General features: G+C 35.5%; 2 protein-coding genes across 2 annotated transcripts in view; one reads left to right on the top strand and one right to left on the bottom strand.

Moving 5' to 3' along the window:
- The first annotated feature begins 6216 nt into the window (after nucleotides 1-6216).
- On the top strand, nucleotides 6217-14855 carry LOC107681935 (solute carrier family 26 member 10-like). Its single transcript, XM_016478307.1, has 18 exons — nucleotides 6217-6564; nucleotides 7626-7736; nucleotides 7948-8105; nucleotides 8235-8399; nucleotides 8541-8693; nucleotides 8911-8993; nucleotides 9640-9787; nucleotides 9882-9995; nucleotides 10198-10275; nucleotides 10531-10626; nucleotides 10737-10843; nucleotides 11764-11833; nucleotides 12022-12201; nucleotides 13204-13258; nucleotides 13369-13457; nucleotides 13548-13602; nucleotides 13682-13788; nucleotides 13917-14855. The coding sequence occupies exons 1-18, from the start codon at nucleotides 6300-6302 to the stop codon at nucleotides 13953-13955; spliced, it is 2073 nt and encodes a 690-aa protein (XP_016333793.1). The 5' UTR covers nucleotides 6217-6299; the 3' UTR covers nucleotides 13956-14855.
- A 2126-nt stretch (nucleotides 14856-16981) lies between these two features.
- Nucleotides 16982-20783, bottom strand: part of LOC107681939 (beta-1,4 N-acetylgalactosaminyltransferase 1-like) — a 38197-nt gene continuing 34395 nt past the window's right edge. Inside the window, exons 10-11 of the mRNA XM_016478313.1 lie at nucleotides 17534-17771; nucleotides 16982-17452 (exon numbers count right to left, since the gene is read on the bottom strand). Coding sequence (XP_016333799.1) covers nucleotides 17235-17452; nucleotides 17534-17771 — 456 coding nt within the window. The 3' untranslated portion in view covers nucleotides 16982-17234. The remainder of the gene's footprint in view (nucleotides 17453-17533; nucleotides 17772-20783) is intronic.

The following is a 20783-nucleotide window of genomic DNA, read 5'->3' as shown; positions in this document are numbered from 1 at the left end:
TATATATATATATATATATATATATATATATATACTATTAATTCAGGGTGACAGTATGACCCCAAATGACTCTATGTATCCGTGTGAACAAGACAAGTACTGTAAAGTACCTCCATTACAGCCTCTCTTGCAAAACTGACCACGTCAGTGTTTTGCCTGAGAAGATGCATTTGTTAATTAAAATTGTGCATCTAAGCAATACTGTAAGAACTCACTGTCTCATTATTGCTAATCATTCTCTAAATCAAAACCTTTACTGGTTAACCATAAACATAACATTAACCATCTCAATGACATTTGGTATAAACAAATCAAACTAGCCTGACAGAGTGGCCTAGAAATCACTGATGTCAGCTTTCCTTAAGAGCCAAGAGTCCTTCAGGATCTCTGGACTCTTTACTTAAGATGAGTGTGTGTGTGCGTGTGTGCGTGTGTGAGAGATAGCTGACCTGGGTCCACCCAAGACTGCTCTCTGGCACCAAATATTTATTATCAGTCTCCACTGAGATCCTCAGGGGTCATATAAAGAAGGAATACAGAATTTGAGGGCCACATGGGTGGAGAACACATTGATGGAGCTGTAGACAATGCAAAGAAAATTTCACAATGTAGTTCAAGGTTGTGTCACAACAGGGCATTAGAGCAGCACAATGCTGAAAGTAAGGGCCAGGAACAATAATTCCCTATAGCGCAATCTAATGCTACTCTAACGCTTTGGAAGTCATCTACTTACCATAAATTTTAAGAAGATTCTGTTAAAAATAAAGGTTCTTTACACCGATGCCATAGAAGAACCATTTTTGGTTCCACAAAGAACCATTCAGTCAAAGGTTATTTAAAGAACCATCTCTTTCTTACCTTTTTATAATCTGAAGAAACTTTCTCCACAAAGAACATTTTCAGAAAGGTTCTTCAGGTGTTAAAGGTTCTTTATGGAACCATTTAGACAAGAAAGTTCTTCTATGGCATCATGAAGCACCTTTATTTTTAAGCGTGTATGTATAAAATCTATCAAATATATAAATAGAAGTGTGAGATTAGAGGTGAAGGTGTGTTTGCAAAGGTTTATCCTCCTCAGAGAACACAAGGTCACTGCATGTCCTTCCACTCCCCTTCCTCTCCTGCTGCTGTTCAGACGCCGGTCACACTCCTGTTTTCCCAATGACAAGACAAGTTACCATGGTTCAAAACTATTTAAACTTTGTAAGCATTTTGTTGACCTGCATTTTCTGAGTCAGCATTCAATGACCCTAAACATTCTGTTTTCGTAATCAGTTATTTTCTGGCTGATTCTCTGCAGAGCTGGTATAATATTTAGCAATAGTATCATATAATGTGTGTGTGCGTGTGTGTATATATATATATATATATATATATATATATTGCAGTACATATTTATTTTCAGATTAAAACTAATATAGAAAAAAATCCAAACTGTACAGAAATGTACAATTATATTACAATTTATATAAAATGTATATATTGAAAATTATATAAATATGTTAAATTAGTATGTTAAAATTATAAAATAACATTTTATTGGTTTATTGATTGTGGAATAAGATTTTACAAAAGAATGTACAATGTCCATTTTAAACAAAACAGATGTATCAGCACTCATTGACCCCAAACCTTCTTTTTTCAATAATCACTTCTTTTCTGGCTGATTGTATGCAGAGCTGGTATAATATTTAGAAATAAAATTATAAAATTTGTACATATTTTGGGGATTTACATATAATTATTCTAATAACATTTCAAAATTATATTATGGAGGCAGAAATCTAAATTTATATATATCTTTGTTGCTTCTGGATGTATATATGATTATTATAATTACATTTTAAAATACAGCATTATGGATTATGGATAATAATAATGGATATTTTCCAACTAAAATGAATATAGAAAAAAATCCAAATTTTATTATACATTATTTTTATGAAACACATATGCAATATATTCAAAAACATATAAAATATTTTCTATAAATTCAGTTTATTTACTGCCAATTTTGCCACATAAACACTGCATGTATTGTATGAATTTTAACAAACCCAGGCTGTAAAATGTAGAAAAGCAAAACAAAGAAAGTCAAATAAAATACACAATGATAAAAGGTACAAAATGCAGGTTACACAATACAGACAGACACATGACGCAATAAAATCTATGGATGTGCCCAGTATTGCTAAGACGGTCATGCAGTACAACAGTACGGAGAGACCAGAATAGCTGAAGGAGCAAAGGAGAACTAATCATTATTCATTATAACCCATAAAATGAATGTGGAGACGTACTCATGATTGAACAGGAAGGGAGAGGTGGTCGGATGGCCATAGAAAGATAGGTTCAGCACCCGTCTCGTTGTCGAGGTCAGAGCAAAGGACATACCAGTGGGGGTCAGCTGAAGTAGCCCATAAAAAAGATAAGGAACAATGAGAGGAACTATAGAATTCTGACAAATTATGACGACACCCCTCCCATAACAAGAACAGCATGATGAAGCAGACGACAATAGCCGAGCACCACGACAAACTTTCAGCGTGAGGGGGGCATGAAGGTTAACAAGATATTGTTCTAATGCAATTATTGCATATACAACTAGGGAAATTATACCACAAAAGATTTCTAGCCAAAGAAAACCAAGTTTGTCCCCCTTATGCAAGTACTATCACATGCTTTATTTTATGCAATACAAACTATGCAATGAGATCCAACTTTCTGTAACAACACTAATTCCTTTTGTTAAAATAAATGCATTAAATAGTTTCACAAATGTGCTATATGTTCAAAAATGCTTTTTAAAAAGGTTTTATGCAGACTGTTGGGCAGTCAGAGGGCAAATATGTCTGAGACTCAACACTTTATCAACTACCAACTGCCTGTCAACTGACATCCAGATTAGACTGTAAACAGACTCCAGTCAAAGTGAATCACTCTTGTTGAAAAAGTCTATATTGTCTGGTTTATCATAGCCTTTCTTTTCTTGGAGTGCTTGAGCTTCGTCTTGCTTTTGAGGTTGGTTCAACACTCCATATCCTCTTCCATTCAGTGCATTGTTCCTTTCACCGCTGATTAAAATCTTGTTTAAACAGCCACCAGACGCAACACGCCATCAGCGTGTCCACAAATTCTCCTGAGCTGATGAACACAATAGCTGCATTCCTTGACAAAAAAACTCCACATATCTACAGAGACCTGGAGATTCTTGGAATATGAGATCAAAACAACCGTATTTTTCACTTATAACTAAAAATACACCCAAAATGGATACACTTCACATTTTGGACTATACCCAATGGTGAAGACATTGTGAAGACATCCCCTCTGGTTGGCTTTTGCTTTGTCTTTAGCAATACAGCCACAGTGACAAAAAGAGCTTACGAAATTAATGTCTAATGCTGATATAAAATGTTTGTGTAATTTGGGAACAATCTGTTAAAGAATGTATGAGATAATTAGTCATAAAGTTCATGCACTTTAGCCATGCTTCCCTCAATCAGAGAAAGCATTCATTTGAAGTGTTGGACTGACTTTTCTGTTACATCAAAATGCATGATTTTTATAATAAATTATTCTATATTTGATCAATTTAAATTCTAAATGACTTCTCTTGTTCATATTGCTTTGTCAATATCGCTGTCGGTCAGAAGCAGTGTAATTTTAGTATTATTGTTTTAATCATTTTTGTTAATATTTTAAATTAAATTTTATTTGTATATTTTGTTTTTATTTAAAGTTTAAGTTTAAGTATTGTTTTGTTTGTTTTTGACATTTTTATTATTATTTTCAAAATATGCATGTATAGGTTTAGTTAAGTTAGTACTTCAGTTTAAACTAATGAAAATGTCTGGATTTTATATTTTATTTTAGTTCATGTTTAGTTTATTTCAAGTAATTATTTTTTGATGTATTTTTTAGTTAATGCTAATAACCCTGTGTTATTATAAGTAATACTGATATACTATTAGTTTTTTTTTTATATATATTTTGAATTTGATTTTTTTTATATATATTTTCTGTTTTCACTTTAATTTAAGTTAAAGGTATAGTAATTTTTTTTGTGTTTTTGTCATTTCTAATCATTTTTCATTTTTTTAAATGTCTATACAGTTTTTGTTTATTTATTTAGTTTTAGTTATTTAGATTATATAGTTATTTTGACTTCAAGTTATATTAAAGAAAAACAGGAAATGTTTCCTTGGCAACTTTAGTTGAAATAATTATAATAATTCATCATGTATAATAAGTAATAAAATAATACTTTTGTTTAAGTTGATTAAAGTTTAAGTTTTGTTATATTTTATTTTATTTCAGTTAACGTATTTTTTTTTCAAGTAAAATGTATTTTTGTGGTTTTCGTTTTAGTTAACATAATAACCCTGATTGAGACAAATAAAAACTATCAGTACCACCTCTACCAACAGTTTGCAGTGTGACAGTAGCCAGCCCAGTCTGAACCAACGCAGGTGCGTGGCATTCTGCACGAACCAACAAACAGAATGCAGGAAGAGGATCATTCATGCGTCCTAATACTGGGCTATTACCAAAACAACTGTTCCATTTATATTGTATCGGTCTTTGTTTTATGGGTTGGACATTTTGTGAGATTGCAATCTCAGGCACCCGTGACATTGTCTAGAGGTACAAACGGCGATGGTTTTGTTGGCTGAGCCAGAGCTGGAGTGATCTCCACCACATTCACACTAAAACTCAGAGGCTCACCCATTTTTCATTGCAGTTTAACAACGTAAGTTACTCTTCAGACAATAGAAAATACTTGACAATGGCATATTGTACAATGTACAATGAAGTACATTCAACTGGTTTATTCCAAATTGACACTCTGGGCTTCCCCTTAACTACTAAGTAGTCTTAAAAGTAGGAATACTTCACCGAGACATGGAAATTTGCTTAAAATGCATACCTATTTAGATGAGTTTGTTTCTTCATCAGAACAGATTTGAAGAAATGGATCATCCGCGGTGAATGGGTGCCATCAGAATGAGAGTTCAAACTGCTGATAAATGCACCACAATAATCCACAAGTAATTCATACGACTCATTGCGACTTGAATATGACTATTTCTGGCCAAAATACGAGTTCATAATCCATAATAACGCTTCCTCTGGTAAAAAAAAAATCCCCTTTTGTCTTCTCACATCAACATCCACCAACATATTTGTTTAGAATTCTGGAATGTTTTCGCTTGTAAATAGTGCTTGATCTGTGCATATTTCTCTCCTGATTCAGACGAGACAACTATTTCACTGGAGAAAGCAATATTATGGTTAGAAGACTCGTATTTTAGCCAGAAACAACAACGTTTGTTACAAACACGCAGCTTTTCAATTCAGAACTAAATTAATTAATTTAATTAATTTCTCGACTGGAGCCGTGTGGATTACTTGTGGATTATTGTCATGTTTTTAACTCTCATTCTGACGGCACCCATTCACTGCAGAGGATTGGTGAGCAAGTGCATAATGCTACATTTCTTCAAATCTGTTCCGATGAAGAACCAAACTCATCTACATCTTGGATGGCCTGAGCATTTCTTCAGCAGATTTTCATTTTTGGGTAAACTATTCCTTTAATGAAATAAAAGGACACAGTGCACGCTTACCAGAGTCATATTGTGGTTTGATCAGCGAGGCAAAGAAAACATATATGATTACGCTTCACAAGGCAGCTTCGGTTCCTCAAAGCCCAAGAAGACACTAAAGGCAGGGAGAAACCGACCCCCTTTCGGAAATGACCACCTCTAATAATCAGTAATAGTTGCGGTTTGAGGTTTCACCTTCACCCTGTAAACAATAGCACTTTGATCGTCATGCAGATGTCACACAGAGCAATACATTGTACACTTTCTATACACCATGACTCCTCATGTCATAGACATGAAGACAGAGTCTGTTTGAAGAGTTACAGCCATGATTAGGAGGAGGGACTGAGAGCAGGTCTATGTGTTAAAGATGAGAGTGTTCATGTCTTTGTTTGTTTTGTAACAAGCCTTTAGCAGTAGGACCTGGAAGACCTAACATTGAGGTTTTTCAAGAATACATGGAGTCTGTATCCTAAAAGTAGGATGTTTTTTGCAGTTTGACTTTATCTAAAAAGAAAAAAAAAAAGACACTGGTGTTCAATTGGCTCCAGTACTTGACAGGAAAATACAATTGTTCCTGATGTCAAATTCCAGCGACTCCTGCTATAAATGAGGGGTTGGCCACTTGTTTGGAGCAGTTTAACTCTGAAGATTATTTACCTTGCTCTCCGAAGAACACTTTAGGACAAGATGAGCGCATCAGTGGCCGTATATAGAAATATATACACTGAGGATCGCTTCAGACAGACGTATGGTACGGAAGACCAGTCTAGAGAGAGAGAGCGGCTCCGCGACAGACTGGCGCAGAGATGCAGCTGCTCTCAGGTGGACTGTCTTCACCTGCTCCAGAAGAGACTGCCCGTGAGCAGCTGGCTGCCAAAATACAAGCTCAAGAAATGGCTTTTAGGAGATATCATAGCGGGACTGACCGTTGGAATAGTACACATTCCCCAAGGTAAAAAAAATAATAATTTAATTTACGCTATGAAATAAGCTGGTAAAGAGAAAGAAATGGTTCGCGAATATGAAAAAAAGTTATTAAATAAAACCAGGTTAGGATCATTCACGTGAACATAGTTTTGGAACGATACAACGACTTTGATGAGAGAAACGTATTAAATCGAAAAAAAATTAAACACTGTATGGCTGGCTACTTTGATATAAACTCAAAAAGTAGCCTATAAAAAAATAGTTGTTTATGCCAAATTCGTTAGCCTATATAATTATACATAAAGTAAATTATATACACCTTTTTATATTTTATTATAATATGTTATGTGTTTAATAATAACATTTTTAGTTAGAAAATGTTATGAACGTTTTCACACTGTGTGAAAAACGTTCGTAACATTTTCAAATTAATTAATTACTAAATAGTCTAAATAAAGTCTTAACCATCACGTTCGAGGAGTTAGCCTAAATAATTTATCTGCGACTTGAATACACGTGAGTATAAGTTAATAATTACTTTTAAAAGGTGTTTTCTATTGTCAAACATATATATATTTGAAATATAATATACTAATATGAAATATATAGAGATTTTTTAGAACAAATATCGACGTTTTCTTAGGAGTAGATTCGCCCTGAACAAAACATTTAATAAATCGGATAAACATATACGTGTTTTTTTTGTGTGTTTTTTTTCCTTTTCTTGTCACATGACAGCAATATGGCGTTCTATGTGTTCGTTATACTTGTGGGGGTCCGTTTGAGATTGTTGACCGATTAAAATACTACTACTAATAAAAATACTAATAATAACAAAACAACAACAACAACAATAATAATTCCGATATTGATAACATATTCATAGAAACTGCATATTTAATCAGAATCAGAATGAGCTTTATTGCCAGCTTTGTTTGTACGAGGAATTTGTTTTAGTGAAAGAAAAAAATAAGTCTTTGAATTTAAATTTTTATGTAGTTTTAATTTAGTAGATGAAATATGCATCATGTATTTGACCCATATTCAAGACACCATAAATGATAAAACATACTGTTTGTTTGCTAGGAATGGCCTTTGCTTTGTTGACATCAGTGGCTCCAGTCTATGGCCTTTACACTTCCTTCTTCCCTGTAGTTCTCTATATGCTCTTCGGCACTGGTCACCACGTTTCTACAGGTAAAAGACTTTTATTTACCAGAGTTTAGCACAGTTTAAAAACTGTGGTTTCACAAAGTTTCCACAGATTTGTTCATCACATTTTGGATACCAGTATTTCCAAGAGTGCTTGAATATTTACAATGTTATTCATCTGCAACCATGTTTAGCCAGTGTCCGTCATGTTTAACCAAGAAAATGAAATCTCATTTCAAGAGTTTGGCTTTTGTAGGTACCTTTGCTGTGTTGAGTTTGATGACTGGTTCAGTGGTGGAGCAACTAGTTCCCATCCCACTCGCTCTGAACTCCAGTAGCCCAGAGGCCGCAGAGTTTGAGGCCCAGAGGATTGGGGTGGCATCAGCTGTAGCATTTCTCTCAGGCGTAATGATGGTAAGACAATTTTGCTGTATTTAAACACATCACATCCTTGTGTTTTAGTTAACCAGTGTGTTGTCTGATGAAATGTTAGACTCGGACTACGGAATTATGATAGCATGTTGCGTGCTTTTATTGTCCCAGCTCTGCATGTGCGGGCTCCAGTTGGGTTTCCTTTCCACATACCTCTCAGAACCAATTGTTAAGGCGTTTACAAGTGCAGCCGCCTTCCATGTGACTGTCTCACAGCTGCAAAGCATGTTGGGATTACGGCTACCCCGATATGCTGGTGCCTTCTCTCTTTTTAAGGTCAGAAATGGTGGAACACAGACAGTTTTTTCTGTTCTGGTTACTAGTGTAATAATTAGTTAAAACTACTATAAATATCACTGTAGTATCTCTCACTATTACTGGGCACAAATGAGTCAGTAACTCCTTTTAAACCCACAGACTCTGGCATCAGTAATGGAGAATGTGCCCCACACTAATTTGGCTGAGCTGGTGATCTCACTGCTTTGCCTGGCTGTTCTGGTGCCAGTTAAAGAGGTCAACTCACGCTTTCGGGAGCGTCTGCGCACTCCCATCCCCGTGGAGATCATCACTGTGAGTTTGCACTCCTCAACAGATATTTAGAAGATTTAGAACATCTCTGTGAATTGTGTGAATTACAGACATAAAAAAAGCAAATGAACTTTTGTACAAATATTTGTCATTCACCAGACAACTAGTCCAGTATAATGAGAGTTTCATCATCAACCCTGTTTCTAGTGTTGTCTGCACTGTGAAAAAATAATCTTCCATTCTCTTGTGGCTCTTGCAGGTAATAATTGCAACAGGAATTACATATGCCTTTTCCCTGGATTCCAAATATGACATACAGATAGTAGGACATATTCCAGCAGGGTAATATATTGTTATTATTTTTAAATATATATATTTGTAATAATATATAGATAGAGAGACCTACCTGCAAAGCTACAGTACTGTTAAAAGTTTGAGGGACTTGTGTAAAAATGTTGTAAAATGAGGATGCTGCCAAAAATGATGTCATAAATAGATTTTCTTTATCAATTAAATTCTATTAACTAAATTAAATCTTGTGACCATCCTTTGTGTTTAAAGCAGCTTTTGCCCTTGGTGCACTTGCGCATAGTTTTTCAGGTTGCTTTGCAGGTAGGTCTCTTGAAGCATCTTGGAGACGTTTCTCACAGTTCTTCTGGATTTAGTCTGTCTCAGTTTGTTCCGTTTCTTCATGTCATTCCAGACAGACTGGATGATGATGAGATCTGATCTCTGTGTGGAGCTCTGGTTGTTGGCAGACTCCTTGTGCAAACAAAAATCTCACTGGATTATTACAATTAATGGCAAAATGAATGTTTGGAAATGTAAACTGATATTTCCTACTGACACTTTACAGCAAAAGATAGAAATAACTGACTTAAACCCATTTTTAAGCTGGTGAAGATACCAGTGTTCTAATAATGTTGGCCACTACTGTACATCCTGCAGTTTAACTATAATTTAAAGCTAAATATTTACTACTTTTCAGCTTCCCCGAGCCACGGCTGCCTGCATTGGAGACAGTTCCAGAAATTGCCGGTGACACAGTTGCTATCACCCTTGTTGCTTACGCTGTGTCTGTATCTCTAGCCATGATTTATGCTGATAAACATGGATACTCCATTGATCCAAATCAGGTAGATACTATATTAATAATCTGAAAAGTTTGACTGGTTGAGCATAGATTTGTAATCACCATCAAAAAACAATGTTCTTTCATTTTTGCTGTAGGAGCTTCTAGCACATGGGATCTCCAACACTGTGTCATCTCTCTTCACATGTTTCCCCAATTCAGCTACACTGGCCACCACAAACATACTGGAGAGTGCCGGAGGTCACACACAGGTACTGGTTTGTTTGAGTTGTTCTTATTCCATGTTAGAAAACAAAGCAATGTTATGCAGTAAAGGTCCCGCTGAGATAATATAATGAATGTTTACTGCAGTATGTTTACGGCTAGAAGTGTAAGTTGACTATTTTTCTGTACAAGATTGTCAAACATAGTAGGAGTTAAATACAATAATATCCTTTATCTGTACTTCAACAGCTCGCAGGACTGTTCACAAGTCTGGTTGTTCTTATTGTACTTCTGCTAATAGGACCTCTGTTTTACTTTCTACCCAAGGTAAGACACATTTGCAATGAATTTATCTTCTAATGTGACATATTTCAGAATGAAACAGTATTGAGTATTATTTTGAAAGTCGCTTTGGATAAAAGCGTCTGATAAATGCACCAAAATCAATGTAAATATTGACTTATAGGTCATAGACATTTGGTAACAAAAAAATGGTAATTTTGGATTTCATACTCTTTTTAAGGAATTATCAATATACCGTAACCTTTAGCATTACTGTCTCTCTCCTTTCTCTTCATCCAGGCAGTGCTTGCATGTATAAATGTGACCAGCCTGAGACAGATGTTCCTGCTGTTTCAGGATCTCCCAGACCTTTGGCGAATTAGCAAAATTGATTTTGTACGGTTTTACCACCTCTCGTTCCCAGATGAGCGCTAAATATGTTTAATTTCTGAATGACATTGAATCCAGCTGATTAATTTCAATTCTTGTTACGTATGTTTGAACAGATGGTGTGGCTTGTGACCTGGCTGTCAGTAGTTGTGCTAAATGTAGACCTGGGCCTGGCCATTGGAGTGGTCTTCTCAATGATGACAGTTATATGTCGTACACAGAGGTAAAAATACTGACACTTTCTATTATATGACTACTTGGGCTTTCATATACTCACTTCATGAGATATTTAGTATAAATTAGAGCAAGGTTTACTAGGAGGAAATTATTATGATTTCACTCTAATCTGTGCTATAAACACACAAATGAGTGAAAAATATTCTGTTAGAAAAGAAAATATAATAGATTATGAAAAATTATATGAATAAAAATAGAATAAAACCCTATGGCTAAAGGTAGAATGAATTTAGCTCTATTCCTGTTAAAAAAATCTAAGCATGTTTTTCCAAACTATTTATGATCAAAACAATACCATGTAACATATTGGAAGCGAGAAATGATTTTTGTATAGCAAGCAATAAAGTTACTCCTGAATGTATTTGCTGAAGAAATGCATGCACAGGTTTCACATTAAACATGAATTGTTGTGTAATTTAATATTTTAATAATAACCAAACTGTCCATGGATTTAGGGTATAAATCTAATTAAATGTACGCTTAGATTTCATAAGGGTTTTGAAACATATAACATGTAAAAAAGGGATCCTCTGGGAGAAAGATTGGGAACCACTGAATTAGAGTGTGTGTATCATTCTGGCTGTATAGAGATAATGATATTATCAATCCAACTAGAGCAGCCCCAGTGGAGCGAGGTATTGAGTACATAATATAATTGAGATTGAAACTACCTAATTAGATTTGTGTATTTATCTGCTTTAATAATCATGTTTACTACATCCTTTAATTATGCGTTCCAAAGCTCAGGGGCTGTATAAAAACAGCGAACCAGTATCCCTTACAGACCCCTGTGTTCCAAAACAACCTTCCTCTCCTGGCGGATATGAAATTCACATTTAAGGAAAGGGGAGATAAAGTTGAGACAAAAAGATGTCCCTGAACTCATAGTAAACTTTCTGTTTTCAGGGCCAACTGCTCTGTGTTAGGAAGAGCTGCCAACACGGAGATTTACAGATCCATCAACAACCATAATAAAGTGAGTCAACAGGCATCATATTAAGTTTCTTTTCTTATTACCACACGTAATGTAATTTACTATGATTAGAATTGGGCCTTGTGCTTTTGGAAGTTAAATCGATTAACCATTGCTGCATTTGTCTTAATCACATCTGTGTTGCGGAACTGCCGACGCGGTTATACCCTCTTCATCTCTCTGTACTGTAGTGCTATGAAGTCCCTGGTGTGAAGATCCTGACCTACAATGGGCCCATCTACTATGGGAACCGTAGCTTTTTTAAGGCTGATATGACTCAGCTTCTGGGCCTCACCCCTGAGAGGATACGCAGCCGAGAGAAAGCCCTGAAGGCCATTGAGAAGAGAGAGAGAGAGGCCGTTAGCTCTGTAGTAAGATTATCAATCCATCAATTTATCTGTAATATGCTCCTCAAATGTAGGAGTTTATTTTAGCTTACTTACCCCAAAAACTGTCCTTTGGCATTTTATGTTTTACATTACATCTGAATGTTCATAAGCCACATTCAGAGCTGTTGTAAATGCACAGCTGCACATTCTGTGTTGAAGGCATAGTTCACCCAAAAATTTAAAATCTGTCATCATTTACTCACCCTCATGATGTTCCAAAACCATAAGAATGTGGTTAATTTTTGAAACAAAAAATAAGATATTATATTCTCTGTCTGTCCATTGAAAGTCCAGATAACCAAAACTTCCCAAAGAAGATCCCAAAATAATTCATTTAGGCTTTTGAGCTTGCACTTCGCCATATGTCATGTGCCCTATGGATGTGTTTTTATCATTGTTTAGATAAAAAAGGCCTAAATTAAATCTGTTCCTCATATAAAGTGATCATATACCTTCACATGACCTAGATAAAACTGCTCCATTCATATAGATTCATTTTATGATGCCTTTATGAACTTTTTGGATCTTGGAAGTCTAAATTTTCAATGGAGGGACAGAAACGTCTCAGATTTCATTAAAATATCTAATTTTATGATTCAAAGATTAAAGTCTGAGTTAAGATTAAAGGGTGAGTAAATTATGACAGAATGTTTATTTTTGGGTGAACTATCCCTTTAATGAGCCGTGTTGCATGTAATTATATAATTAGATTATTGAACTATATTACTTGGTGGAAGAATTGTTTAATAAGATAATACGTTTAATGTCAGCTGTTGCTGTGGTTTTATTTTACTTGCATTTAAGTGGTTTTAAAATCTAGTGGCTTTTTGCTTTCATAACCTCTGAAATGCTTTACTTGTATTCAGGCCTGTATTATTGAATTGATATGTCTTTGCCTTGACATTTTGGAGATTTTCTTCTAACAACAACAAAATAACATATTTAAAGAAAACATCTGATTGGATAACTGTATTGTTTTTCAAGGAACAAGGAGTTACAGACAGTTCATTTTCTTCAAAAAATGACTTGTTCAGATCAGGTGCATTCCCACTTGTTCAAGTAATACCAAAAATCACATTAAAGAGTCTTTTATTTCAGTTGTTTCACACCTCCATTTTATTATTTTTATTTTTTTATTGTTTACTGCAGAGATGGCTGAGGGTGAAGTCGAGGCTGTGTTAATAGACTGCAGCAGTGTCATTTTCGTGGATGTTGCTGGAGCTCGGTTATTTATACAGGTGAGCCGGACTGTATAGGTTTTGTTTAGACACCCATCAACATTGTCATGAAAAATGTCTTATGTTTACGGTACTTATATCCTGCCACAGATGTGCATGGAGTGCCAGAAGATAGGAGTACGGATATACCTGGCTAACTGCAATGGTGAGTTTTCACATATACTGTATACTTAAACAAAACTCTCAAACAATTCCCTGAGGGTAATATTTTCTTTCTCCTGTAGAGAGTGTACTGAAGATTCTCACATCCAGCGGGCTGATGAACTACATGAATCCTCAGCATATTTTTGTTACAATTCATGATGCAGTGGTCTACATACAACAGCAGCGGGTATGATGCAAAACCTTCTTCATAAATGTGATTTCATATCTCGACAAAACAGCATATTTTATGTGCTAAACTGTAGTGTTATGGCACAATTTCATTTCCATTTAAAATGTCATCATTTTGTTTGACAGGAGAAACCTCCTGAGAACAGCACAATGGTATGGGTGTGATCTATCTGACACAAAGTAATGCAAGACTGAGACTCAAAACAGGACCTAAAGAACCAGTTGGTGACTTCAAGTGTGTCAGAGAAATGACTTAGTCATTCCAGCATTTATTTCGACTCAACATGCTGTGATGAGTTTGTCGGGGCTATCAGTGGTTGTTTTAACAGATTACAGCTGTAGTGGCTGTTGTGTTCATTACATGCTAAAAACCGGTTCATACCAACACAAATATTCTGTGCAAAAATTCATTGCCATAAACATGGACATGCAATGGATTTTTTATGGAGAGGTGTTCTAATCTCTTTTCCATTGCACTGGTAAAAAAAAAAAACCTGGTCAATCAATAAGATTCATGCTTTATGTCAGTTGCCCAGAGCCGCTGTTGTTACATAAAACTAGAGTTGGTGGCACTCGCAGATTATTTTGCTGATTGTCAGTTAACAGCTTGGCTCGCTTGTCTCTGTACTCTTGTATTTGGTTAATAAACACCATAGTAAACACAAAAATCTGAATGGCTGTTTGAAAACATGTATATATTGTTTGACTCATTTCCTTTGCCATGACAGAAACCAAAAACGCAGCTCTTTGTGTACTGGAACAGTTGGTGTTTTTCAGCTTTTATAAATGCCATCTACTGTCAGAGAGTGAAACTGCATTTTTATTCAGCCTCTGTGTGTTTTGTGCATTGGTCCGAAATCGGACCGAATATTTGTGCCGAACATTCTTGTCGGTGTGAACCGGCCTTAACATTGCCAACCATGATTAACAGCAGTGTTAACGATATTTCTAGCCCTGCAAGCCCCATGTGTAGGCAAAAAAGATCAAATATGGTTATTTTATTGATTATGTATGTCTGAATATTTTCAATTTATCAAAAAGTGGCTGAATGTTTTTTTTTTTAATGAAAATCGGATATGTCAAAAACAAGTAAAACAATGCACAAGTTACTTAACGGAAGGGAGGGAGAGAGAGAGAGCGCGGGCGCACTTCTGTTGTGTGATCTTCGATGTTCACTCACCATTTGGATTCAAACTAAATCATAAAAATAAGACCATTTATAGAGGCATTCACTATAAACATCATTTATTTTCAACCGTAGGCATTCACGACTTTCTGGCGAAAGTGAATCTAGCAGCCTGTGTGAAATGCGCTAGACTGTACTACTTGTCCCTCTCATTCTGTACCAGTACAAATACATGTACGCGTTGCGCGTGTTTTGCTTGCTTTAGTGATTCTGCATTATATGAGTGGCTTTGGAATATAAATCGCAGCACGTTTCGGATGAAAAAATCTTCGCGACTTCTATTTCTGAAAATATCAGTTAGGAGATTTATAGCGAGTGGTTCCCTGCATTATTACATCAAAGCGCGTGATTACAGTACTAAGCTGCTGCAATGGAAATTAAGTGTGAAAATAACCAAAGGATATACAGTCAAACCAAAAATTATTCAGAAACCAGATATAATTTTTTATATTTTTTACTAGTGGGTGCAGGACACTATATTTTGCTGTCCTCACTTACATGAACTAAAGTAAACAATTAAATTCTTCATACAGTGGACTACCAGTTAAACCGGTATTGGCAAGTACCAAAAATAAAAGTATCGGTATCGGGCGAGTACTGGAAAAGTGGTATCGGTGCATCCCTAATGAAAATGGATGTTCTGATCTTGTATTGTTGCCATTGCTTTTAAAGTACACATAAATGCTGTACATGTTACTAAAATGTCCTTCCATAAGCTATATATTATTTATGCAATATTCATATTTCTGGTAATCATTACATGGTAAAAGATTACCAAGACACCAAACCAAGAAATAAACGTCTTTGATTTAATTTGAAATAAACATTTTCTCTTTCACTGGACAATTCATTTTTCTTTTCAGTATCATTTAAAGTGCAAATTATGAAATAAAATGTCATTTTACGGTATCCTGCATTATCCTGCTTGCCTCCATTTAACCATTTTTGGATCAAAGTTTGGTGATTGTACAAACTCTTTTAATTTGTAGAGTTCAGAGTTTCTAAGTCTGCAAGTAAAATACTACTGACTATCTTATTATATAACTTGTTAGTACCTTGACTTGATAAAAAATACTGTTCAAACACAGACTCAAAAATTCTCAGATCATTTTTCTGTTTAATGTCTGCATTTTTCCTGTGGTATTTCAAAGACCAATCTCAGGAGCACACCAGTTTTTTCTTTAAAGCTCAAGAAATAATATACTAATTGGCTGAATGGAAACCAGCCCACATTACTGGTGCACAGGACTGCCCAGCTGCCACTGCTGGTATCTCTCAGCCACACTGGATGTTAATGTTATACAAAAAGCTTAGAATAGTCATTGTTTTCAAATGATGATGTGACCTAACATTGGTTTTTATTTGCTCTATGAAGACATTTCATATAGGGAGGCAAAAACAATGCTTTAAAATGTAAGGGATATTGTTATTGTGACTTTGTTGATCGGTTAAATATACTGAAAAAAAAAAACACTCATCACATTTATGAATTACAGAATCATATTGTGGTTCAACAGAAAAAATCAAAACAAATAAAATAAGAGACTGGGGAAAGCTGTCTCAAGGGCAAACAGTTTTTTCTGGCCCCTACTGGTGGAATTTAGGATATGATTCTATAAATGAATTACTTATAAAAATAAACCTTCGTTGAGAAATATCAATAAGGGATAGAAAAAACCCACATGTGCCAGCTGTAAAATTTCCTGTCAACTTAATGGACGCTCTGATGAGCTGCCGCCATCTTGTGGCTTGAAAAGGAAATAGCCACATTTAATAAATTGACAGCAACATATATTTAAGATACAGCGGCCAAATGTATTTTTTAATCTAATAGGGTAAGATGTACATAATGTTCATAATCATGATGCATCAGCCAATCTGTTAATAAAGGGTAAAAAATAGAAACATTTGTTATTTTAGTTGGCATAGTAGGCTACAAAATGTAAAATTATTTAAAAATAAAGATACCCCAATAGTTTAATTATTTTCTTTAATATCTCTCTTCAAAATAAAAAATATTTTTTACTCCACTATTTATAAAAAAAAAAAACATCAGTGTCCACGAATCCATCATTAATACATATGCACAAAAACCTTTGGTATTCAACAATGTCACATAACACTGTTTTCCAGAGACACAAAATTTCTTGGACCTTCAAACTGTTTTCGTGTCCTTTCTGGCCTTGCTTTATAAAGGCTCCTTTGAGAGTGTCTGCCATGAAAGTGCATGGCAGAACATACATTTTAACATTCCACATTTAGTCACTAGTGACACATTTAAAATGATTCTTGAGATAATAAAGATCATATTCATTCATAGAGGTCTCCTGAGTGGCAGCATAACGGAACTTGGAATAGGCCTTGTCATTCTCAGACTGTCCCCATGGCAACATCGCCTTGATCTTCGATGCATGACTGATAATAATATCATCACAGGAGCCCACATGGAGGGAGCCGAGCCCGTCAATAAAAAATGCTAAAGAAGAACCAAAAACATCATAGTAACGCACACACGTGTCAAATACATGCATAATCTATTTTGGATTAGGCCTCTTACCTAAATGGCCAACCCGAGTCAGACGCGGGTCAAAGCCCACCTGTCGTATCTTTTCTGTGCGAGCCATGAAGAAATTAATGACGGCGTCTGCAACCACACAATTGGGAAATCCCTCGATAACGTGGTGGAATCCCGTCCTTATGTGTAAGCAATCCCCCTCTTCATCACCTGCGTCTGTGGAGATGATGTGTCGATAGGTGGCAGTATATCCTGTCACTTCTCTCACAGCTCCCCCCACCTCACAGTGCAAACACAAACCCAGGAAGAAGTTTGTCAACACATGTACATGCTTTTTAATCTATTTTAAACATTTATATTACATTACATTTTTATTACATTTCTAACATAAGCAATTTTACATTTAAAAAGAATATTTATTAAACTTCGTACAATTACACTTAGACAGGGCTGCCAACTTTTCAGTTTAATTTAGAGTGAGAATTCCCACAGCCGGTTGGGTTGTTTTATATATATCTGGACCATAGACTGTAAAAAAAAAGATTGACTCTTGTCCCATTCGTTTACATGGAGAGGGCGGGGTTTATGACCTGTACTGCAGCCAGCCACCAGGGGGCGATCAAAGAGCCCGCAGCTTCACTTTTCAAGACGTGAGGCACACCCGATCTGGACATGCCTAATAGTTAACGTCATTATACTGTGTTATCATAAAAATGATGTAGCCTACTGTAAAATAACTCTTGCAGTGCTGCAAAACTATTAACTTTTTACAACAACAAGAATAGCAAGGCACAGTGAAAGAATTGCAAGATTTAGCTACTAGTCATACTTTTATAAATAATGCAACCGCATTTAAATTATATTTTGACACGAAAATTCTAATATTTTTCTATTAATCTATTAGTCTGCATTGCTTGAACATCTATTCTGAGACATTATATTTTTCTGGCATTTGAAAATGAATCCCGCGCATTTATGCATTTATATGGCCGTTAGCAGCACGAAAAAAAACTTTTACTAAAATTCTAGAAAGTACACAAATAGCCCTTGCTTTATAATCACTGCTTTATATCCTTTATAATCAATTAACCTCCTATTTACATCGTATTACAGTGAGAGGATTTGCGATCATGCAGGAAAAAAAATCCCCCCTTTAGAAGTGAGTGAAAGGCCAAACACAGGTGTTCAAGAAATCAACAGATATGTCTGTGATTGGCTACATTGCTCAGCGCTACGAAAACACGTTGAAAATAGAATCTTTTGACGCTTTCCAGAGCGCCCAAAACAAATGCGTACAGGAGCCTTTAAATCTGTTTCGCCAATATACAGTGGGTACGGAAAGTATTCAGACCCCCTTAAATTAATGAGGAAAAAAAATTAACTTAAATGATTTTAGCAAATGGCTGCAATATAACAGAGTGAAAAATTTAAGGGGGTCTGAATACTTTCCTTACCCACTGTACTATTACAGTTTTAACTGAGGGTGCTCGTTCAACTTCATGCGGCGCCGCCTGTCAAAAGCAATGCATCCTGGTTAGAAAATTTGTCCGACTTTAATCGGCGCCGCAGCCGCCTTATGATCACATGTGCCATCAAAGTACCGCGAGAGCAAAACGAGACCAACCGCCTAGGTCAGGCACTAGGCTTGTTTGAGATTCGCCTCGCCTGGAATGTAGGCGACAGTAGGCGGCTGCAGTGAGGGGAGGAGTGAAATAAGCGCAGTCAAGACGGACAGTCCTGACCTCTCGACGTGAACAGATACCAACGAGATCGATATCGCGTTATTCTCACTCATGTGCTGTACTGCTGATTAACATGATATAATTTCAGTTCTGTTGCCTTTATATAAAAATAAATATGATAACCAAGACACTCAAACTGCTTGCTATTTAATTCTATACGAAAGGCATATTTATCATTCATTTGTACTTTAATACAAACATGTATTTTAGATTTTTATAGAAATATGACAACAATCACATATCTCACAGAGATCGCACGGACATAGTGTTTGGGAATATTCATGCATAATTTAAATACTTAAATCACATGAAACCAGATAAAAAATTAAACATTTTAGAAGAGAACACAGCATCACGGTTGTCTGAACCAATGAGCATTAAGCTGTCTTCAGTCAGTCGTTTCCCATCATGCTTTTGATCAGCGCAGTCGGTGGAGAGCAACTGAGCTCGACTGCACAATCCGACACAGCCGCCTTGCTATCGTGAGAGTTTTTGGCACATGTCAGCTTAACAACAGAGCAAGTCGGACGTAACTGGGACACTTTTCTAACCGGCATGCATCTCGTGGTGATCGGTTCTGCGCAGATTTTGCTCATCTCAAACAAGCCTACTGCGACTACACACTTTATTGGTTAGATTCTGCGGTAAGCACGACGTGTGTTGCGTGCTTATTATAACAAGTCAATTCCAATGATGCTCACAAATCTGTGTTTTTAGAACAGTAAAAGCACACTGTTATATTGAGTCACGTTTCAAAAAACACTGATAAAAGCATATATACCCCCACTTTTTTGGTATTTAAATAGCATATGCTAATGTTGAACTTATTCATGACAGATGGCGCTGTATCAAGCAGTATATAAAAGTGTTTCTGTTGCCTTATGAAAACGTTTCTCAAACGTCTGTGTATTTGACAAATATTGCATTTAATTCCCTTCATCTGTGATAGCAGGCTTCTATGTTTAGGTTCAGTAATTTTGCTTTAATGGCAATGTATAGGTCCTTTTCTATGCCATTAAAGTGAAAGAACTGAACATAAATATAGGAGCTTGATAAAAATGGTAATTTTAGATGAAGATTTCAGATGGCACTTAGAGGCTTCTGCATCTGAACTCTTCATATACATATATATATATATATATACACATATATACATACATACATACATATACATACATATATATATATAATTATTTTCAGACACCAGTTGCTTGTCACATTCAAATTGGTTGTCATAGTAACGACACTAATTTGTGGAGATTCAGTGCATTGAGTTCAACAAATCTGAATGCATTATTTGTAAATTGACTGTTAAGATTAACATTTTGCACAATTTAGTATCTGTAATATCATTGTGTTGCCACTAGATGCCTGTATAGCCCTATGTAACAATCCCTAGTGGCTAAGACATTGCACATAATTTACACATAAATCACACATAAATTAATTTTATTACATTTTGATACTATATACTATACTACTACATATTGTTTAGATATTATCAATGGCTACTTTTTTGTCTTTATCTGTTTTTTGTTCAATTTTTTTGT

This window comes from Sinocyclocheilus anshuiensis, unplaced genomic scaffold (genome assembly GCF_001515605.1).
Source record: "Sinocyclocheilus anshuiensis isolate Anshui unplaced genomic scaffold, SAMN03320099.WGS_v1.1 scaffold2090, whole genome shotgun sequence".
NCBI lineage: Eukaryota > Metazoa > Chordata > Actinopteri > Cypriniformes > Cyprinidae > Sinocyclocheilus > Sinocyclocheilus anshuiensis.
Note: the sequence above shows the minus strand (reverse complement) of the source record. Positions and strands in the feature narration are given on the sequence as shown.

Bases quoted from the DNA above. Each gene is read 5' to 3' on its own strand.
- LOC107681935 (XM_016478307.1), top strand. From the start codon at position 6,300: ATGAGCGCATCAGTGGCCGTATATAGAAATATATACACTGAGGATCGC. The intron at 6,565-7,625 runs GTAAAAAAAATA...TTTGTTTGCTAG, and splicing joins AATAGTACACATTCCCCAAG to GAATGGCCTTTGCTTTGTTG. The intron at 7,737-7,947 runs GTAAAAGACTTT...TGGCTTTTGTAG, and splicing joins TGGTCACCACGTTTCTACAG to GTACCTTTGCTGTGTTGAGT.